The sequence below is a fragment of the Chlamydotis macqueenii genome, chromosome 10, assembly GCF_036417535.1.
Source record: "Chlamydotis macqueenii isolate bChlMac1 chromosome 10, bChlMac1.mat, whole genome shotgun sequence".
Classification (NCBI taxonomy): Eukaryota; Metazoa; Chordata; class Aves; order Otidiformes; family Otididae; genus Chlamydotis; species Chlamydotis macqueenii.
The window spans coordinates 22,994,621-23,014,821 of record NC_141565.1 but is presented as its reverse complement, the minus strand read 5'-3'; the positions used below and the strand labels follow the sequence as shown (position 1 = coordinate 23,014,821).

At 60.1% G+C, this 20,201-nt stretch overlaps 1 protein-coding gene across 1 annotated transcript in view; it reads left to right on the top strand.

The window, feature by feature from the left end:
- The first annotated feature begins 1,268 nt into the window (after positions 1–1,268).
- Positions 1,269–20,201, top strand: part of PLXND1 (plexin D1) — a 77,186-nt gene continuing 58,253 nt past the window's right edge. The window contains exons 1-2 of the mRNA XM_086755568.1: positions 1,269–2,701; positions 19,677–19,853. Of these exons, the coding sequence (XP_086611694.1) occupies positions 1,364–2,701; positions 19,677–19,853 (1,515 nt within the window). The 5' untranslated portion in view covers positions 1,269–1,363. The remainder of the gene's footprint in view (positions 2,702–19,676; positions 19,854–20,201) is intronic.

Below are 20,201 nucleotides of genomic sequence, written 5' to 3'. Positions count from 1 at the left end.
GAAATTGGCAGGTGTAGAAATGAGATTAGACAGCCACGGAGGGTTTCCCTCTGCGGAGCAGAAGCCGCGCCGGCTCCGCAGCAGCCTTGCCAACACGTTTGGTGTGAAGGGAGCGCGGTGCCGCCGGGGCCCGGGACGGGGCGGGCAGCGCGCAGGGCTCGCCCGCGGAGCCGGTCCAGCCCCCGGCTCCCACCCGTGCTCCGGCCGCCCGTGGGCGGGGAGGGCTCTCGGCGCGCAGCCCTCGCGCGGGACGCCTGCCGCACGCGGGCTCCAGGGGAGGGTGCGGTACCCGCATCCCAGGGCCGCCCCTGGGCGGGGGGCAGCCCGCAAGAACCGCAGTGGGCGAAAGCTGACGGCTGCCCCGCGCAGGTGGAGGGTGCGGAGCGGGGGCCGCTGGCTCCGGCGGGAGGAGCTTGGGAACGCCACCCCGCCCCGCTCTGCGGCTCTCCCCCACAGCTAGAGCAGAGCCCGCGGGAGGGCAGAGGAGGCGCCCGGCTCGGTCCCGCGCCCCGCTGCCGCCCAGCCGTGCGGGCACAGCGTCGCACCCCCGGGGTGCTGAGCCCCCCCGCGGGCGGCAGGGAGGCCGAGGGGCGACCAGTGGCCGTGGGGAGGGCTGTCCCGGTGCCGCGCTGACACCCCCGCTCCCCCGAGCGCGCAACCCGGCCGGGCTGGGCCGGCAGCCCCGCGGCTGCGGGGGTGTGGGGAGGACACCCCAGGGGGACCCCCCCGGTTCCGTGCTGGGCGTATTTGTCCACGCCACGTGCTGACTGCCCCGGGGCCGACCAGCCCCACCGCCGCTTCCCCGCGTCCCTACCCCGAGCCTGGCTCACGGGAGTAGGGGCTGCGGGGGGGTGCGGCGCCTTGCGTGTCCCAGCTCGCCGTGCTGCTCCGCAGCTGGGAACAGTGCGTCTTCCCCCGCGCCCCGCCCCCCCGCCCCGGCCCGGCTCGTTCTGCTCGAAAAGGCGAAGGAGGCGGCGGCGGAGAGAAGGGCGGGCAGTCCGGAGAAGCCGCTCCCGAGGCGGGGGCCCCCGCCCTGCCCGCTGCTGCCCGGTGCGGGGCCTGCCGGCGGCGCGGGGCAGCACCGGTAACTTCGCGGCCCCGCACCGAGCCCCGGTGGGTAACGCCGGGGGGCGTGGGCGGGGGCGGGCGGAGGGAGGGAGGAGGCGGAGGCGCGGCCCTGAGCCCGCCTCTCCCGCCCGCCCTGCCGCGCAGCGCCGCGCACCCGCGGACCCGGCGCGGCCGCCACTTCCCGCGGGCGTCGCGCGGCGGCGGGCGCGCTGCCTGCGCAGGAAGCGGTGCCGCGGCCCGGCCCCTCCCGCCGCCCGGCTCGTGCACTCTGCGGCGCGGCGGCGCGGGCGGCGGGATGGCTCCCGCTCCGGCTCCCGCTCCAGCGGGCGCTGAGCCGCGGCCCCCCGCGCTGTTGCCGCTGCTGTTGCTGCTGCTGCCGCCGCTGCTGCCCGGCCGCGCCGCCGGCCTGGAGGTGCAGCGCAAGTTCCTCTCGCCCACCCCCACCAACAACTTCGCGCTGGACGGGCCCGGCTCCCGCGTCTACCTGGCGGCCGTCAACCGCCTCTTCCAGCTGTCGGGGGGCGAGTTGGCGCTGGAGGCGGAGGCGGCGGTGGGGCCGGTGCTGGACAGCCCGCTCTGCCACGCGCCGCAGCTGCCGCAGGCCTCCTGCGAGCACCCCAAGGTGCTGACCAACAACTACAACAAGATCCTGCAGCCCGACCCCGAGCAGGGCGTCCTGGTCGTCTGCGGCTCCATCTACCAGGGCCTCTGCCAGCTGCGCAGCATGGCCAACATCTCGGCGGTGGCCGTGCGCTTCCCGCCGGGCGGCAGCGACCCGGTCACCGTCTTCCCCAGCATGCTGAACGTGGCGGCCAACCACCCCAACGCCTCCACCGTGGGGCTGGTGCTGCGCCGCGGCGGCGGCGGCGGCGGGGCGCGGCTGCTGGTGGCCGCCACCTACACCGGCTTCGGCAGCCCCTTCTTCCCCCGCAACCGCAGCTTGGAGGACCACCGCTTCGAGAACACGCCCGAGATCGCCATCCGCGCCCTCAACGCCCGCGGCGACCTGGCCAAGCTCTTCACCTTCGACATCAACCCCTCCGACGACAACATCTTCAAGATCAAGCAGGGCGCCAAGGCGCGGCACAAGCTCAGCTTCGTGCGCGCCTTCCTGCAGCGCGGGGCCGCGCCGCCCGCCCGCCGCCCCTACGCCTACCTGGCGCTCAACAGCGAGGCCAACGCGGGCGACAAGGAGAGCCCCTCGCACAGCCTGCTGGCCCGCATCTGCCTGGGCGAGCCGGCCGAGGCCACCCTCAACGGCAGCGGCGAGACCAAGAAGCTGACCGAGTCCTACATCCAGCTGGGGCTGCGCTGCGGCGGCCCCGCCGACGCCTTCACCCGCCTGGTCTCCGTCTTCCCGGCGCGGGCGGCCTGGCGCGGCCCCGCCGCCCCCGCCGCGGCCCCGCCGCCCCCCGAGGAGCTGCTCTTCGGCGTCTTCGAGCGGGCCGGGGCCGGCGGCGGCGGCGGGGGGCGGCCGCAGTCCGCGCTCTGCGTCTTCCGCTTCGCCGAGATCGAGGAGACAATCCGGGCGGCCCGCAACTCCTGCTTCGTCAGCCCGGGCGCGGGCATGGTCACCGTGCTGGACAGCGTGGTGCAGGGCACCGGCCCGGCCTGCGAGAAGAGGAACATACAGGTACGGGCGGCCGGCGGGCACCTGCCCGGGCGGGGCGGCGGTGGGGGGAGCGGCGCGGGGCGGGCGCGGGGAGCCGGTGGCCGGCGGGAGGCGGCGGTCCTGTCCCGTTTGGTCCCGTCCCGTCGCTGCTGCTGCCGCGCCGCCTCCCCGGGCGGGAGCGCGTCCCGCGGCCGGAGGAGCTGCGGGAGAGCGGGCGGGTGCGCTCCCGTCCCCGCTCCGAGCCCCGCTCCCCCCGCCCGCCCGCGGGGGCCGTGCCGCACCGGCTCTCACCATCAAACCCGGCCGGGTCCCGGCTGCCCTCCGCCGCGGCCGAGCGTGCGGCGGGGCTCGTCCCGGGCAGAGAACGAGGTGTGCTGCGGGCCGGGACCCCGCGGCGGCTCCCCGGGCCGGTCCCGGCCCCCGCTCCCGGGGGTGCCCTGGCCAGCACCGCCAGCCCCCGCGCCCCGTCCCGTGCCGGGGGACACGCACTCGCGGGCTGCGGGTTCCCTCGCGGTTCGGTAGAAGTTTGCCGTTGTCGCAGTTTGTTGCCAAGTGGCTGTGGGCGCTGACGCCAGATCAAGACGCCTGTTTCCCCTTCTGCTAAGGCTGCGCGGTGCTTGGGAAGAAAGGAAAGGAAAAAGGGCTGCGGTAGCGCTGCATTTTTCCCTTCCTCTGGGAAGCATGCATAACTCAGCTCCATCAGAGATCGTAAAAACATCTGTTTGGTTTCAAAGGCAAGATCGAGCGCTTGGGCTTGGGCTTCCCTGTGCAACGCCAGTGGCAAAGAGAGAAAGGTTTCCCATGGTAACCGGAGTGTTTAGCGTGGCATCTCCACGCTCTGTTAAAATATGTCCCCTTAACGCACTGGCTGATAGACCCGCTCTAGCGGAGTTGAGTAGTTTTTCCCTGGTGGCAAAGTACAAGCTGCCTGACAGCCGGGGAGTCTGGTAGTTGTCCTGGCTTTTGAGTTAGTTCCACAAAGACTCGGCGCGTCAAACACTGGGAGCCCAGGCCTGGAGCCTTGGCACGGTCACGGCTCTCGGAGGAGTCACTGGCAGTCGGGATTCCTGCTTACGGGATGGCAGCGCACCCGCGGTTCTCGTTGGCTGTGGCTGGAGCTCAGCATCGCTGGGAGCCAGCCCCTCAGCCCCGGGCAGGATGGAGCTGTCTCCGCTGGGTGGGTCAGGAGGAGGCGTTGTGGCTGGGACTTCTGGGGGTACCGGGAGGGTTACAGTCTGCTGGTAACCGAAACTCCACGGCAGAAAGACACGTGCTTCCCTTGAGCTTCCTCAGTGCTGTTGGGAAAATACTGGGTTTCCTAACTTTTGTTCAGTAGGGAAAGTAATCATGACTAACACTGGTCTGTTAACGTTTAAAATACCGAGTGCTGTATCCAGTCAGGTCTTTAGGGGGCTGATGCCCTAGTGACTCCAGGGAGGCTCAGCGCAGAAAGGAGGTTTTCTCCGTCTTTGGGTCTGGCCGTAGTGCTGTTCCGCTGTCCTCACCAAGTGCTCCCTGGGTGGGCGAGGAAGGAGACCAGGAGCCTGTTGTCAGTCAAAGGCAGTCCATGCGGGACAGCTGTGTGCTTGATGCGGGACACATGCTAGAAATCGCCGAGCCCTCCGTGGTAGAAACCCTCCATGAGGGCAGAAACCCTCCCTGTTTACCATTGTGGGAAGATCAGGCTGCAAGAACACTTATTTAGGTGGAGACTGCAGCGTGGCTGGCGGTTGTACGGGGCGGACGAGGAAAGCCAGGTTCTAGTCCTGACTGACGGTGCTGCCGCGTCGCTGACCTTGACCTGGTCGGTTTACCCCAGGTGCCTCAGTTTGCTGATTTGCCGCATGCTCCTCTGTTTGTTACTGTTGTTCGGAAACATAACTCGCATGTAACGTAAGATTGCGATTGTAAAGCTGCTTTGAGATCCTTTGATGTCAAGTACAGCAGGATATAAATGAAGCGTACCATTCGTACATGTTCATGCCTAATAGGTCTACACTTCCCATTTGTTTGAAGTGTATTCTTCTAAAACTGCTGACCAAGCCTGCTGGGAAGCCTTCCTACCAGTCAGAAGGAGAGCCTTTCTTTTTTTTTTTTTTTTGCCTTTTACTTAGTCATTAGACTTGCCAACAAGTTAACAAGCTGTTTTTGTTCTCAAGTCCCAGGGTGGCAGTGTCAAGAGAAGAGTTGTAATATTGTGTTTCTTGTGCTGCAAAAACCTAACATCAATTTCCACCTTCAAAACAATGAAATACTCCTAACGCAGTTTATGTCCCAGTCCTGGGAACGCGGTAGGAAAATGTATTAAAGCAGCAGCTGGTTCGGCAGAGCGGATCAGCATCTAGCTGCCTTCCCATTAGGAGCTCCGCTTCTCCACCCGTTAGTGGTTTCCAGGTTTTCCTTTGGCTGTGCATCACTGAGAGGTGCTCCGGCATTGTTGGAGCTGTGGCTCGTTAGCTCTGCCAGTGGACTAGGTGGCTGGGTTTTAAGCTCCTCCTGGAAGAGCAAATAAAAACCTAATGACGGCCTGATTCACCCTGAGCGCGTGTTCGGCTGAAGTAGTCGGTTGGTTACAAACACGGCGCACGGGCTGTTAGGCGTAATGCGGTGTGAAAGGAAAATCATTGCCCCCTTGTGTGCTCTTCTGTCTAATTGAATGCTCCTCTCCTGCAGCACTTGGCTGTGACTCAGCCAGGGAGCCGCAGCGCTCGGACGCCGGTCACGGGTTTCAGCCGCGGGCCCTTGGCGTGCTGGCCGTCCCTGGCTGTCCCCGCAGCACTGCTGCGGCTGCACTTGCCCATGAGGGGCCAGGCCCCTTACCCCTCAGTGTCGCGGTGCGAGGTCCGGTGGGAGGCTGACACTGAGCCGAGGGGCTTCGTCCCCATGCCGGGGAGCGCTCCCGAGCGGTTGGGGTCGGTGCGGTGGTGGCCGCTTGTTCGGTTCCTGCCGTGACTGCATGGGACTGGCCGCAGAGCGGGCTGCGGAGGGTGGATGGGACGTGTGGACCTGGGCGCAGCGTGGCTCCGCTGGGTGGCAGGGGAGCCCGGTCAGCTTGCGACCCGGGGGCTGGGTGAGGGGAGTCGCCAGCTTGGCCTGGGAACGGGCGCGTCGCTTCGTTGGAAGCACTAACTCGCAAGGAAGCATGTGCTTACCGCCTTTGTGAGACGTGCAGAAAATGTGCAGAGGAGGGTAGTCTGGGTCAGGAGGAGGGGGCAGGTTGGTTGCTGTCGATGGGGGCTGCTGAAAAGTCACTTACCAAGGAGGGGAATCCGCAGCAGCAGCTTGGGGGAGGGAGGATGTATTAGGGACGGATTTAGTTTGACTGGGCTCTTATACCGAGAGTGAGTGGGTGAGCGCCAGGATTGCTTTCCCTCGACAGAAATAGCTTTTTATAATGAATTTTGTGACAAATACTGGGCTGCCTTTGTGATGCAAGCAGTTAAAATGAAATACTCGTGCTGTGTTTTGCCCACTCGAAGCCCGAGTGGAATTTGGACGCCAGCTCCCCGGAGAGGAGTACGAGCTCTCTGTAGCAGACCGTCTCTAACGTCCTTTCCAGCAGCGTGCTGACAGAGCTGATCAGATCCCGGGGACACTGAGTGGGTTTACTTGGTGTTTGACCTATTCTGCCCCAGCAGCATCGCAGCCCGGTAGGTTTGAAGGTCACGCTGGCTGCGTAGCTGGAGCGCGGCGCAGCCGTGCTATGCCAGTGCCCTTGCAAAAGCAGACTGGGCATGGCCGCATCCCCGGCTGCCCGATGGCTGCGAGGAGTGGCCGTGCGGGGTGTTCCTGAGGGTGTTCCCTCAGGGCTACCGACAATGAAGGCACAGCTGTTCGGGCGGTATGGGCGGCCGTGCTGCATCACCACCATATCCCAGCGAAGAGGAGCCCCTGCGGCATCCTCTCGCCACCGCCCTGTCTCTTGGGCTGGTGTTCGGGGCAGAGGGACAGAGCGGGCACTGTTGTGCTGCCCCAACCAGCCGCTGCCTTTTTGTCCAGAGAGGCGAGGACCATGTGGTCCCAGCCCTGCTCTGCCGGCCACGGCTGCAGCAGAAGGGCAAGCGAATGTGGACTTGCAGGCACCTCTGCAAACCTTCCTGCTGTGGGAGTCCCGGGTTTAGCAAAGAGTAGAACGCACTGTGTGACGAAGCAGCACACTGGAGGAAGGGCTGAGCTGGTAACCCCATCCCACGCGCCCGCTGTGCCGGACTCCTCGTCTTCTGTGGTTTCTGTGCCGAGCCCTGCGCTCTCCTTCTGAAACCTCCCCGAGAGGCAGCAGGGGAAAGCAGACTCATGTTCGTTAGGCTTAGATTTGCTAGCCAGGGATCTGCGTCTCTCCTGGGAAACGTCTTGGGGTCTGCAACTCAAAAAAGGCTGAAAATCCGGTTTGTTTCCTGTGCTGAAAAACATAGCCGCGGCGGCCTGGGATAATGATGCGTTTCAGCATTAATGCTCGAGTTTCTGGCTCTTGTGGGTTTGTGTCAGATCCTGCACGCTTGCTGAGCACAGTGCTCTGTGGTGTAACGATGAGATACCCACCAGCGAGCTCTGCTGTAACGGGTCGTTAAATAAAACGAACTCCTTGGGCAGACTGTACAAACAGTCTCAGTGCATGTATGCTTGGGCATGGAAATGTGGTTTGAAACTAGTCAGAAAACGTTCCCAAAGAAAAAAACTCGCATACACGTGGGAATATGACAAAGCATCTACTTACTGTCCAAATATACCATGGCATCTCCGTGGGATTGGGTTTTATAGGAGCTGAGTTACTTTGAAGTGCCGGTTTATACTAATTTAGAAATTTCAAACATGAAAATAAATGTGCTCTAACCTTAACATCTACTCAAATAAATCCGGAGGATTAGCCACAGAAAGGAAAGAGGGAATTTACACTTAATTCGTACATTAAAAATGAGGCGGGAGGTCTTGCAGCAGACTTAATTTCTGCTTTTCACAGATCACGTTGTGTTTGGAACCCTCACCTGAAGGTGCAAATGCCCCATCACTGCAGGGCCGCACCGCGCTGTTGTATCGCCGTAATCCATTTGCTTCTGGATGTTGATTTACAGGCGGTGGGAGGTTGGTGTTGGTCCGAGTGCCGGGCGGCGCGGGCCAGCCTGCCCGTGGAGGGGCCGGCAGGACGTGGGGCATCCCAGACGAGAGGGTCAGTCCACAGCTGGGGCTTTGCTGCGCTTTGCCGGATTTTGGGCTCAGAGGCGGGTACTGCGCGCCTGCTCTGTCTCCCACCGGCTGTTCACGCGTCGTGGCCGGCCCTTGGGCACGCTTCCTTGGGCATTGACGGGGCAGCACAACCTTCCGCTCGCAGCCAAGGCGGGCAGCTGTGAGCAGGAGCCGTGTGAAACTCATCCTTCCTGGGAAGGCAGGCTCAGCTCCGTGGGCTGCCTGCGCCCGCGGGCTTTCCCGCTGCCGAGGGCCGGCACGGCCCCGGCGCTTGGTGCTGAGCAGGGGCATCTCCCCTGGCTGGCCCCAGCGAGGCAGGCGCCTGGCCCCTCTGCAGAGGGGCATCAGAGCCGCCCTCTTGGGTTTTTGGAGAGCCGTAACCACAGCCCTTGTCATGGTCACCAGCTAGATGGTCAGGCTGACTTTGATCCGTTGAGCTCATTAGATCTCCTGTAACCAGCGGTTTGGGCAGAAAACAGGGAGAGGCTCATTTTGACGATGTCTGGTGTTGCAGGTGGAGGTGCATCATGGCCGGGAGGATGCTGGGGCACTCTGGAGAGGGGCTCAGACGATCGCACCGAGGCCGTGATCGTACCTCAGCAGCAGTCCCTTCGTTCAGGGGTTTTAACCACTTTTGTCTGTGTAGCCCCGGACAGGAGTTTCCCAGGGCAGGAGTCTGGCTTCCACGCGTGAACGCAAACCTGCTCCCAGGAGCCCAAACGGGCGCTAGCTGGGCTGCGGGGCCTGGGTGGGTGGAAGGGAAGGGACAGGGACATCTCGCTTCTAATTTTTCAAAGTCTATTTTATAGTGATTGAGAGAGAAGATCGGTGGGGCTGGGGGCACCTGGGGAGGTGAGTAAGGCACCTAGAGATGGGGACAGATGTTTGGATGGTGTAAAAACACCAGGCCACACCTTGTGCATCCCAGTCGGCGTGTGTCGCAGCTCGCAGGCAGCCGCACCGTTGTGATGTTCTGGTCCGATGACCCTTCCAGCAAGTTGTTGGAAATGTAATAGGGCTGAGCCCCTGGCTGCGGTAATTCAGTGCAAGCCCGGGGCAAGCGAGAACCGGCAGCGGTTGGAAACAATCGATTATATCCACCTGAGTGCCGGCACACGCTGCCTACAGCGCCCGCCGGCTCAGGCTCGTGCGCGGTGTGCGTGAGGGGCTGCCCGTGGGGGCCGGGGGCTCCCCGGCTGCTGGGACTGCGTGCGCAGGCGCCTGACCACTCGTTTGTGTCGAGGTGATGGACGGGGATCAGCATTCCTGGCTGGGAGGAAGAAACAGCCCCACATCTCGGGGCACGTGGTGATGGCTGGAGATGCTACTGCCTGTGCTGTGTGCCCGGTGCAGGGAAACGTCCCCCTGTTGCGGGGCTGTGCTGGTGGCACAGGTACCCAGGGGCACGGTGGGGTGAGGGGCTGAGCCGACCCCTACCTCTGTGAGAGGGACCTGCTTTGCTTTTTCCTCTTTTTCTTTTTTTTTTTGCTTTTTTTTGTTGTTGTTTGTTTTTGTTGGGTTGGTACAGAAATGATTGCAAGTTCTTGTTTTCTTTTCAAATTGGGGTCTAACACCTTGCAGCAAGTGGAGGAGGTGGCAGACTGTCTACGGCAATCTCCCACTTCAAGAGACCGGTAGAATTTATTGACGTTTTCGAGCAGAGTGAGCAGTACTGATTTCTAACATCTGGACAGCAGCTCTGCTGGCAGCTGCCACTCTGGGGAGCGAGGCCGGGGGGCGTGGGACGGCTGGCCCCCGAGAAGGCCCGTGTCAAACGGCTGGGTGAGCCGTTAGGTGTGGTGCGCTGATCAGCAGGGCTGGTGCCAAAGCCCGTGATGATTTTGCCTTGTTACCTGCTGAGTGTCAGCGGGGCTTGTCCACTGTGGGCAGCGTACGCTGGCTCCTCACGCAGATCTGTGCGGGGAGTTGGGACCGGGATGTCCCCAGGGATGGGGGGCACGGGGGCCGCGGCATCCCGCAGCAACAGGGATGCAGCAGTGGTGGCTTGTGGTGAGAGCAGAGCTGGTCTGCTGCCGCCAGCCCCTGTGCCTTCCTCTCCAGTTCAGGATGTGTTGTTTTTTGGAGGAAAGGACCTACAGGTAAGTGAAGGGTGGAGCAGTTGGCTTGGAGTGTTTCTCCAGAGGGCGACAGGATAGGAGTTAACTTGGAGCCACGTCCAGCAGAAGGCTGGGATGGGTGTTCCCGTGCATCCCTCCTGGGATTCCCCCTGCCAGGAGAGCCTCTGGCTGGCGTGCCTGCCGCCTCAGCGCGCTGGGCTCCCTGAACACAGACAGGCCACTCGGCTACTGTCAAATAAGCTGCTGAAGAAAGGTTTCAAGCTTTGGGGAGGAGCTGGGATTGCAGTGTTACGTCCCTGGGATCACATAACTGGTGTGTCATTTTTTTGCTGAGATTTGGTATCGCAGCAAGCTGCAAAGCGCAGTGGATCTTTCCAAACGGCTTTGGGAAACATCAGTTTCTGCAAATCTTGAAGACAAAATGTAAAATGGTAGAGAAAATGAAAGCCTTCCGTACTTCAACCAAATAAGAGAGGTGCTCAGTTGCTGATCCAGTGGGACTGCTGATTTTTAACAAATTTTGAAATTCTTCTCCTGATCCTAATTTCCTGCTTTGGGGGGATGAGGTGGGGAGGGAGGGCCTCCAGGGACAAAGCTGTGGAGATGCAGTCCTGGCAAGTCGACAAGCGCAGTGCTTTTGGAGAGATGCCTGGAGAATGTCTTTTGCTTCGTACAGGTGCCGCCTGGTGAGGAGACCGCGTGTGCCGACCTGAGGGCCAGCTGTGGGTTGGAGGAGCCTGCGCTCGTGTGTCCATTCTTTGCACCTTCCGTGACATCTGTTTAACCTGTCTGCTTAGATTCCTCAGTCCCCAGCATGAGGGCTGGGGTCTCTGTCTTGTGCGTTAGGTGGAGGAGGCAATGTGTCTGCCTCAGACCACGTCTTTGTGCCTTGGTTGTGTCTGTGCTTGGAGCGCTCGGTTAATGGCAAAAAGGCTTTTCATAGCCTTTCCGTGCCAAGCTACCGCAGCGAGCTGGGTGCAGGCGGGAAGCGGTGTTGTTTTGTGTCCGAACGCCGATGCCGAGGCTGCCGAGCGGGTGATGCGCATGGTGGTACCCGTGGAGGATGCCTTGGCGGCGTGGGGCAGCGCTGCCATTCAGAGGCAGGTTTTACTGGGGACGTGTAAAAGAAGAGTGGAGTTCTGCTCATTATCTCACAGCTTAATTGATTCAGCAGAACTAATGAGGAAAATAGAGGAAAACATTTACTATGAAGCATTGCTAAATGAAGCAGATTTGAACTGACACATGCAAAAGACCAGTTGTGTTAGGTAAGAAGTTGTTACTTTAATGGATGCTTTTTTCAGCCCAGAGTCGCACAGATCTGCTGTTGGCGCACTTTGAGCATGTAAAGTGCTAAGTGTTAGTAGTAGAAATAATAAAAAAATAACCCCCGAAGATGGAGGAACCAAACTCATGGGTCACCCAGGACTCCTCCCTGTGGGAGGGAGTTTGGATGGCTTGAGATTGGCTGCCGAAGCCAAAGCTCAACATAAATGAGAAACACAACTTGAGCAGTGGAAGGAGAGGCTTGGAAAACACGGCCGGAATAAACCAGGCATCGTACTCCAGGCGGTTTGAGGGGGACGTGTTAGTTCGGCTTGCACAGCAGCAGGAGCGTCCTTGGGACGAGGCGCTCAGCTGCTCCGCTCTGCTCCTTTACCCCAGGGAGCGGGGCGGAGGAGCCGCGTCGCCAACGGGGTGAATCTAAAGGACATACAAACTCTTACTGCGTAAACGCATGCTAGTTTGACTGCGACAGCCCCTTTGGAGCCTGTTGTTTGCTAATCCCTCTTCCTGCCCGTTCCCGGGGGATTTGATTGTATAATCTGAAATATTGTAGTTAATGTGGGATGAAGGCCAGCATAATAGGCTTGACCAGTCTTCCTGGCGGCATGAAGGATGTGCAATTTCAGTTAAAAGACTGCTACTTTTTAATATTTCTCTGCTTTGAGCGGTTCCCCGTGCAGTGGCACGTGCCGCTTCAGCTCTCTGCGGGGTGAAGTGCCGGCACGTGCCAGACCCCAGCGTGTGTGCAGTGAGGAAGGGGGACCTACGCCGGGGCTGCCCAGGCTGGGGGGAAGTGTTCTGGGGGAGGTCGGTGCAGAGCAGGTCCTGCCAAACTACTGTCAACATTGCCCTCAGCTTTCTTTACCAGTGGGTCAGCCTCGGGGTCGGTGCGGTGGGGATGGGGCTCATGGAGCGATGGATGGCCACGAGCCCAGCTGTTCCCGCAGGAGGAGGTGGCAGAGGAGACCGAGGGGGTAAGCGCTCCACCGAACTGCAGGCGTCGAGCTCCTGTGCCACTGCTGGAGCTGAGGCTGGGGTCTGCAGGGACTCCCCCAAGCTCATCCATCCTCCCTAACACCCCGAGGAAGGGTCCCGTTATAGACACCCCTGCCCTTCCCTCCTGCACCTGGAGTGACACAGCGGAAGGTGGATGGCCGCAGGAAGCCTGTGTTTATTCTCGCTGTTGTTGGGCTTTGGCCTCACCGCCACAGACCGACTGGCTTTGCCCACAGCCCGGCTGTTTCCCGGTCCCATTCCGGTCTTTTGACCGCGTCTTCCCCGGGAGATGGGCTCGTGCAGGCAGCATCCGAGCAGGCGTACGTGAGATCTGCCTGGGGCTGCCACTGCTGAATGGCAGCCAGAGCTTGGGTTTTGCCCTCGGAGGTGAGACGTGGTGCTGAGAGCATCTTCCGGCGCCTCAGACCGCCTCGCCTCTGCTTTGGGGTCTGTGGCTGTGGCGGAGGTGAACGCGGCTGCTGCCGCTTAGTTGCGGCAGTTTGACCTGACCCAGGAGACCTCCTGGCTGGAGATCTGTGTGTTTGCAGGCTCACTGAGAACGGTTTCTCCTTTGCTTTCAGGGGCTGGAGGGCTCAGCCCCTTGTGCAAGCTCTGGCCTTCAGTTGGCTTCAGGCATGCAGTCTGCTGCGCCCATCACCGCGTGACGGGCAAGCACCTCGACTGTTGCCAAAATTTCAGAAATCAGTGAAGGGCAGGACAGGCAGCACAGGCATCCAGGGCTTCTGGGCATCCTGTGCCTCCGATTGTGCAGGTTCCTGAGTCATTCTTGTCCGGTGCGGAACCCGTCTGAGGTGATGACCAGTCCCAGGAGAACCGCCTGTCCGCAGAGTGCTTGCTGCACCCTGCCTTCCCCACCGGCCGGCCGTCCTGCGCTGGCTGGGCTTCCCTGCCTCTGCTCCCTTTGTGTGAGGGACACAAGCCTGCATTGCTTGGTCGTTTTGGTTGAGTGAATGTCCTGTGTGAAGCTGCCGAGAGTGTCAGGAGCTGGCAGGAAAGAAAAGGGTTGGAGTGGAGAGCGGGGAGAGGGAAGGATGAGTTTTATAAGACACAGGGAAAACCACTTTCCTATAAAAACAAATGAAGATAAGAGGCTGAAAAGCTGCCAGGCTTCAGGAGCTCTGCAGAAGCCGCAGCAACACTTTTCAGCACAGAGGTGGCATTTGGCGGCGGTGGAGGGAGGAGCGGGTGCGCTGACACGGTCATTTTTCTCTTGACGCGGCCGGCGTGGCTCTGCTGCTGGTGCTGCTCGCTGCGGTGTGGCGGTGGGGAGTGGTGGTCTGGGGGGCTTGACAGGGGGAAGCTGCCGATAGTTTTTCATTAGCAATTACCCCTCTTCATCAAGATAAAACTTTCCTGATCTGGGGCTGGAGGCGATAGTGGTCCCAGCCATCGCCCGTGCCGGGGCGCTTGGGGCCGGCACAGCTCGCTGTGGTTTGCCGGGGCAGGAACCGACAGGAAGGTCTGCAGGAGAGGCCCCGAGGGCCGCAGCCCAGTGCGCGCTCGGGGGCCAGTCTGCGGATGCTGTTGGGCCCCCCGTCGCCCCCCGCCACGTCCGGCTGCCGTTGGGCTGGAGAAGGCGCTGGCATGGTGGAGCCAGGGCCGTGGCTCCCCGCGGGCGGGACGCCGTCCGGGTTGCCACTGTGAGCAGACAGACGGGTGTTTGAACAGCGAGTTGCGAATGTGCGAAATGCAGCGCAACCACTGCTTCCTCGCTCGAGAAACTTGTGGTCTAAGTAAGCAGTGAAACCAGGGTGCAAATCTAATTTTAAGCCTTATTTTAAGGACATCTGCTGTGCTGGGGGTGTGCTGATTGCTTAGCGTGGATGATTCTTGAGAAGAATTCAGCAAGACTGATTTTGTCAGAGGTTCTCAGCCCGAGTGCCTCGACTGGCCAGAAGTGCGTGTTGATTTGCCTCTCATTGCCTAAAAAATGTGATGGGAAGTTGGAGGAGCTCCGTGATAGCGCTTGCTCTTGCAGCAGCACCACAATTAGAGACCGCTTACGTCTCAAGTGCCTGAACAGTAGAGTCCTCTTCTGAGGATGACATTTTCCTCCAGGCATCCCAAAAAGCCTGTTTTTGACAGCTCTGGCTGCGGCACTGCGGCAGATAAACGCGTGATTGTGTGTACAAACCGCTGGCAGCGTGGGGGGCTCCGGGGTGAGTGGCCGCTGCCGGGGGGGCTGCGTGCCCAGTCTGGGCTCTGCCCGACACAGAGGAGAGCTTGTGCTCTCCGTTTCGGTAACGCAGCCGGGCTGGCTTGCCGCCGTCTCTCGCTGCCTGTTCTCCTGCGGTCTCTGTGCAATATTTCCACATCGCTTTTTAGCCTCTCCCCACAGCTCAGCTTTGAGTCCATGTCCTACGATTCTCTTCGGACAGTGTCCGAGTTATTTTGAGTATTCTCTCTGCAATCAGAGATTTCCCTGAGTCATACCTAAATGTTAATAAAAGCCTAATGGTTTATGTTAAGGAAGGCAGGAGATAAAACCAGAGCCCTTTTATCACAGACTTTAATGGCCTGAAAATGTCAGTTGTGTGGGAGCAACTGCCAATTTTTGAGCCTGTGAAGACGACGGCTAAGTCCTACAAATCAACAAGTTTGGAGCGGATTATCGGATGCTGGCTGTGTCATTTTCCCAGGACTCCAGGCATGCTGGAAGCCAGCGCTTTAATCCGCTCTGATATGATGCATGGAAGGGGCTGGGCTCCCCTTCCAGTGACTGCTGCTCGGCGACGCTTCCAGACCTGCGTAGAGGAGTTGGAGAAGCCTTGCTGAAGGCAGAAGCTGCAGGGCTTTTTTCTGAACTGCAGCGGGCTTTGGTTCAGAAATAAGCTCCATCTTTGCCTAAGAGCTATTTTTAAGGTCACAAACACAGGATGCCGAAATCAGTACGTTTCATGGTTTTCCTGAGTGCTGCCTCACCACTCCTCTTCCTCCTTCTGTTTCCAGCAGACTTCCTTCCCGCAGGACATCCTGCATGCCTGCCTCTGGGGCGAAGCGCCCAGGCCTGCGGAGCTGTAGTGGAAACTCTGGGAAATCGCTTTTTCTGCTCCGTTTAGGCCTGGGACAAAGAACTGAACTCGCACCGTGGAAACAGCTGAGCTCTTGAGCTCTGATGTGGCTGGAAATCTTTTATCTCTGTCCTGCTTTGTTTTTGCAGACATGCTTTGGGTTAATCTGACTAACCCTCCTCTTAGATGTGGCTCCTTGGTTTGAATGAATTTGCATCACTGGTGAAATTTTGCAGAAATACCGAGTGTACCCTCCTTGCAAGCGCGCGGGGTGACAGCAGCGGTGCCGGTTGTCTCCAGCTTGCGCCTGCGGTGGCTCTTCATCAGCGTCAAAGTGGCAGAGCCAATGTTTTGGGTGCAGAAGGACCTGAATCTGGACCCACCAAGTATTTCCCCGAGTTACTGAGTATCCAGAGAGTGTGGCAGAAAAATGGTGCCGATACAGTAAATGCCCACAGGGCTGTTCTGAAATGTGGATGGTAGCAAGATGTTGGTTTTGGAAGAAGACGTTTATGCTTTCCCCAGTTCAGGGTAGGACGGTTTGATTTAAGATGGAGCAAGAGTTAACTCCTTCCACGTGGAGAAAGCCTTTCAGCACAGCCCCGAGGTGCGATTTCCCGAGCGGCAGAGATTGCCGGGTGCCTGCAGAAGGATGTGACCGGGCCGTATCCTGTTTACTGCAGCGTGGCCGAGCTCAGCTGTCCCCTCGGTCTGCGGCTCGTGGGCAGCAGCAGCGGGTGTCACCTGTCCCGGGTCCCGAGGGAGGGCTGCACCGGGTGTCTCCTCCTGCCCGTCTGTCGGAAGAGCTGATGTCATCTAAAGAAAGATGTTAAGAGGAAGGATGTATGTGGCTGAAGGAAAGCTTGGCCTGTGTTAGAATAGTTACATCCTGTTTACTCTGGAAAACACTTTGTGCTGATATTAGGTCTGAAATGCGTGATTTATACACAGGCAGGCGCAGCAGATAAGGAACTTCCCGTGATTTCGGCCACCTGCAAGAAGAAAGGGCTGCGTCCCTCGGGCTGGGGGGTGGTGGAGCGGCCGCCAGACAAACACTGGTACTGGCGCCCCGGGCAGCTGCTGCGGAGATGAGGTGCTGAGCATCCCTCGGGCTCTGCGGTGTCTCTGTACCTCAGGTTCCCAGCTGGAAGGAGCCTTGTGAGCCACAGGTGGTTAACATTGGTCATCCCTGAGATAAATAAATAAACCCAGGTGCATCTCTAAAGGTCTGGCCGTGAATGGAAGGGAACACTGAATCAGAAACATGAGTGGCCTGCCGTATCCTCTGTGTGGTATCAAAGTTGTGTTTCCCAGTTACAGGGGGAAACATACACGCTTAAGAATTTGGGCTGCAATTTTATTTTTTAGTAGAATGAAATGCTGTAAGACTGCAAAAATGCGTTTAGCAAGGTCAGTTGCATCGACAACCCTTGATCCTTTCATCTTGGTCCCTTGTGTTTCAACCTGGTCTTTGTTACTGCACGTCTGACGTGACTGGCGGGCGTGGGGTCTGGTGTCTGCTGGGGCGCCGGGGACCGAGACCAGGGGGGCTTCGTGGAGAGGACCTGGTCTGCTGTTTGTGGCAGGATGTTTGCACTGGTCCGGTGGCAGGGAGATGAGCCCGGACCCATCTGCTCCCTCCGGGCAGTGGGATGAGCCGTTCCACTGACGGGGGATCGTCTGCTGCGTGGGCCTTTGTGCAGAGGATGCTGTGGGTCTGTGAGGGCACCAGCGACTCGAGTTGCTGTTTGCTGCCCAGCTGCTACGGCAAACCAAGCGCTGGCTGGCACCTGCGGTTCACGCCCAGCCCGGGGGTCTGCTGCTGCCTTCTCCCGTGCAAAGAGAGGAGCGGGCAGCGCCACGGCCCGCGGTCCCCTCGCCAGCTGCCCCTCCACGCACCGGCCCCGGCCCCTGCAGAGGGGTGGCCAGCCCTGCTGTGGTCCGGTGGGGCCACTCCATCCCTCGCTCCCGGAGACACAGTGCAGTTGCCTTGCATTCATTTTGGATGTTGGCAGATTTCTTCCCTGTCTTTGTCCAGGGATGCGTTGCTGCAGCGTGGCACCAACCCAAGGGATGTGGTGGTGGTGGGGAGGACACCCCAAAGCAGGGTCTGCGCTCGGGGTCGGAGCAGAGCGGTGGTCCTGCCTGGGTCTCACGTGCTCGCTGCAGAGGCTGAAGATTTGCCTAATCTCCTAAACGAGCTGGAGAGAGGGAGAGCTGCAGATTTAGTCTGGTTCCATTAATGAAATAATAACGATAATAAGGGAATTAGAATACAGGCCCTGTGCGCTCAGCCCAGGGAGGAAGGGATATGCTAAACAGGCTGGTTGTCAGCATCCCCTGCCTGCTGCAAGCATGGGGCCCAGTTTCTTAACAGACACGGCCTCAACCACTGCGTGCGTTCTGCTTAAATTAGCACTTCTGATGATTATTCTGGAAGGGATATCCGCGTTATGGCGGGGTTTGCTAAGGCGTAAAACGTGCTTGGTTTCAGGGGTGTGGGCTGCAGTGCGGTCTGAGCAGTTCCTATGGTCAGGGCCTTGCCGTGGGGTGCTCTCGGGCAGCCTGCCGATACCCGCAGTCGTCAGCACGTCAGTTGCAGCTGCGTGCCGGCGCCCGGGAAGGGTGACAGCGCCATTGTGGCTTCTCGTAAGCTGAGCCTGCAGTGACAGTGCAGATGATGTGGAAATGGCCCCTGAAAGATGCCCGTCATTTTGAACAGCTTCAGCTGCACCCACAGCGCTTTATAAAAGCTGCTGCAGGAGCGAGAGCGGGTACGCTGGCGGCAGCAGGACCGTTGTGGTGGTCGGGCGCTGTTCCGTCCGTCCAAGTCACTGAGCAAGGGTTACACGGAGAGTCTCGGAGGATTCCGAGTGAGAGCGGCCCTAAATCCTGGGTGCGGCTTGGCTGGTTAGGACCCGTGCGAGGCATCCGTCCTGTTCTCAAACGCTGCTGTCGTGCAGCAGCTCTGCTAATTAATTTAGCACAAGATAGTGAAGTCTGTTGTCTTGCTTTGGGCCAAATGAGCCAAATGCCTGCTCAGAGAGGAGGAGTCCTGAATAATTGTCCTCTGCCTTCGTCCCTTGGCAGCTGGTAGCGAATTGACATGGGAGCCGTGACGCCAGCCTCGTGCCCTTGGTCGCCAGCCCTCGCGCGGGGTCCTCCGGGGCCGGCCCTGGCAGTGCCGCTCACCGCGCGCTTCCGGAGCCAGGCGCCTGCCCTCCTGCAGCCTTGAATTCAGCTTTTCTGTAGCAAAGGCGGTTCCTGCCCCCCCCGAGCTTCGAGGAACAACTTGAAAGCAGACGCCAGAGGCAAATAATGAACATCTTATGGTCCTGGGCACAAGACACAGCTGTACCCCAGGGCTCGGCAAGCGGCTGTGTGCTGAGGCGGGTCAGGCTCGGTGGCTCCAGCGTTTCTGGGCAGAGTTTTGCAGCCGCTGCTCTTCGCTCTGTGTCCCGCAGCGCGGTGCCTCCTCCTGCTTGGCAGCTCCTCCGTCCCATCCCGTCCCAGTGGAAGAGCAGTGGAAATTTTGCTGTTGACTGCAGTAGCAGCAAGATCAGAGCCAGGATTTACAGTTCTGAGAGTTGCCAGCAAGCATTTTTTTTCCCCTCCCTCGCTTGGCTCTGTTCTCAGTCACTTCCTCGCTTGCAGAGAAATAATGTTTTGAGTTTTGTTGTTGGAGGAACTTTTTGCTTCACCTTTTGTCTGAGGGGAAGGAGCCAGAGATGGCTGCTGGGCTTGCAGCTGCCCCAGCTGAGCGCTGGCCCCGCGGGACAGGGTCCCATCGCGGTGCAGGGGCGGTGTGCGGGGCCAGCGCTCTGCGGGCAGAGCAGCCAGCTCTGCCAGGGCAGGCGGCCGCTGGCAAGGGCTCGTCTTCGACGTGCTGGGAAACCTCCCCTGCGGTGCGGCCCCCACCAGCAAGGGGCTTCCAGCACCACGCTGGAGGAGAGACCTCTGACCGCTTCGGTGGGGGGTGGCAAGGAGCCGCCTTGTCCCCTTTCAGCATCACACCTGACTTTGTGTTGCGGTGAGGGTGCTGCTGCAGTACATGGGCCTCTGGCTGGAGGATGCCCTCCTTGGGTGCCCCGTGCCTGGGTGGCTCCGGCAGCGATCCCGGTGCTGTGCGGTCCTGCCGGTAGCCTGGGCAAGGCCAGAGCTCCTCTGGCAACTCATCTCCAGCGAAGCCTGGTCTGGGCTTGGCTCTGAGGGTGGATGTGGCAAACAGAAAGGAGACCATATCACAGCTCTTTGCTCCCGTGTTAGCCAATTACGTTTTCCTGCTCCATGGCTGGGTAGTGAGGAGCTTTCCCTGGGCGCAGCGGGGCCACCAGCACTGTGTGCGCACCAAGCCCGGGGTGCGATGGCAGGGGGACCGGTGGGTGTTTGCTGTGCCCCGCTGACATGCGTGTCTCTCCGCAGCTGCAGCCGGAGCAGCTGGACTGTGGAGCTGCGCACCTCCAGCACCCGCTGGCCATCGTGAACCCCGTCACAGCGACGCCCGTGTTCACCTACAGCGGCCTGACGGCAGTGGCGGTCGCCAGCGTCAATAACTACACGGTTGTGTTCCTGGGCACCGCCAGCGGAGGACTGCTGAAGGCAAGTGGAGCCTGGCGGCACTGGGCGGGAAGGCAGGGCTGGGCCAGGGCTGGCGATGGGCTTCCCCTTCCTGCACCCTGGTGTGCGCGGGGACGACATCTGTGCTGGGGTTTGAGCACCCGCTTCCCTTTGGCAGCACAGAAGTAACTGGGTGCTGCTGTGGTCGGTACGGTGATCTGTGCTGCCTGGTGACTGTGACCATTAATTACTGCTCAAGGCTGCCACGCGAGCAGGATGTTTTTGATGAACCCTATGCTGGAAATGTTGTTGTGCAGCATTTAATTATTAACAGCTCTTCTAATAAATTCCCCTCCGAGCTGATGGCTTTTGAAGGCTCCGTGTAGACAG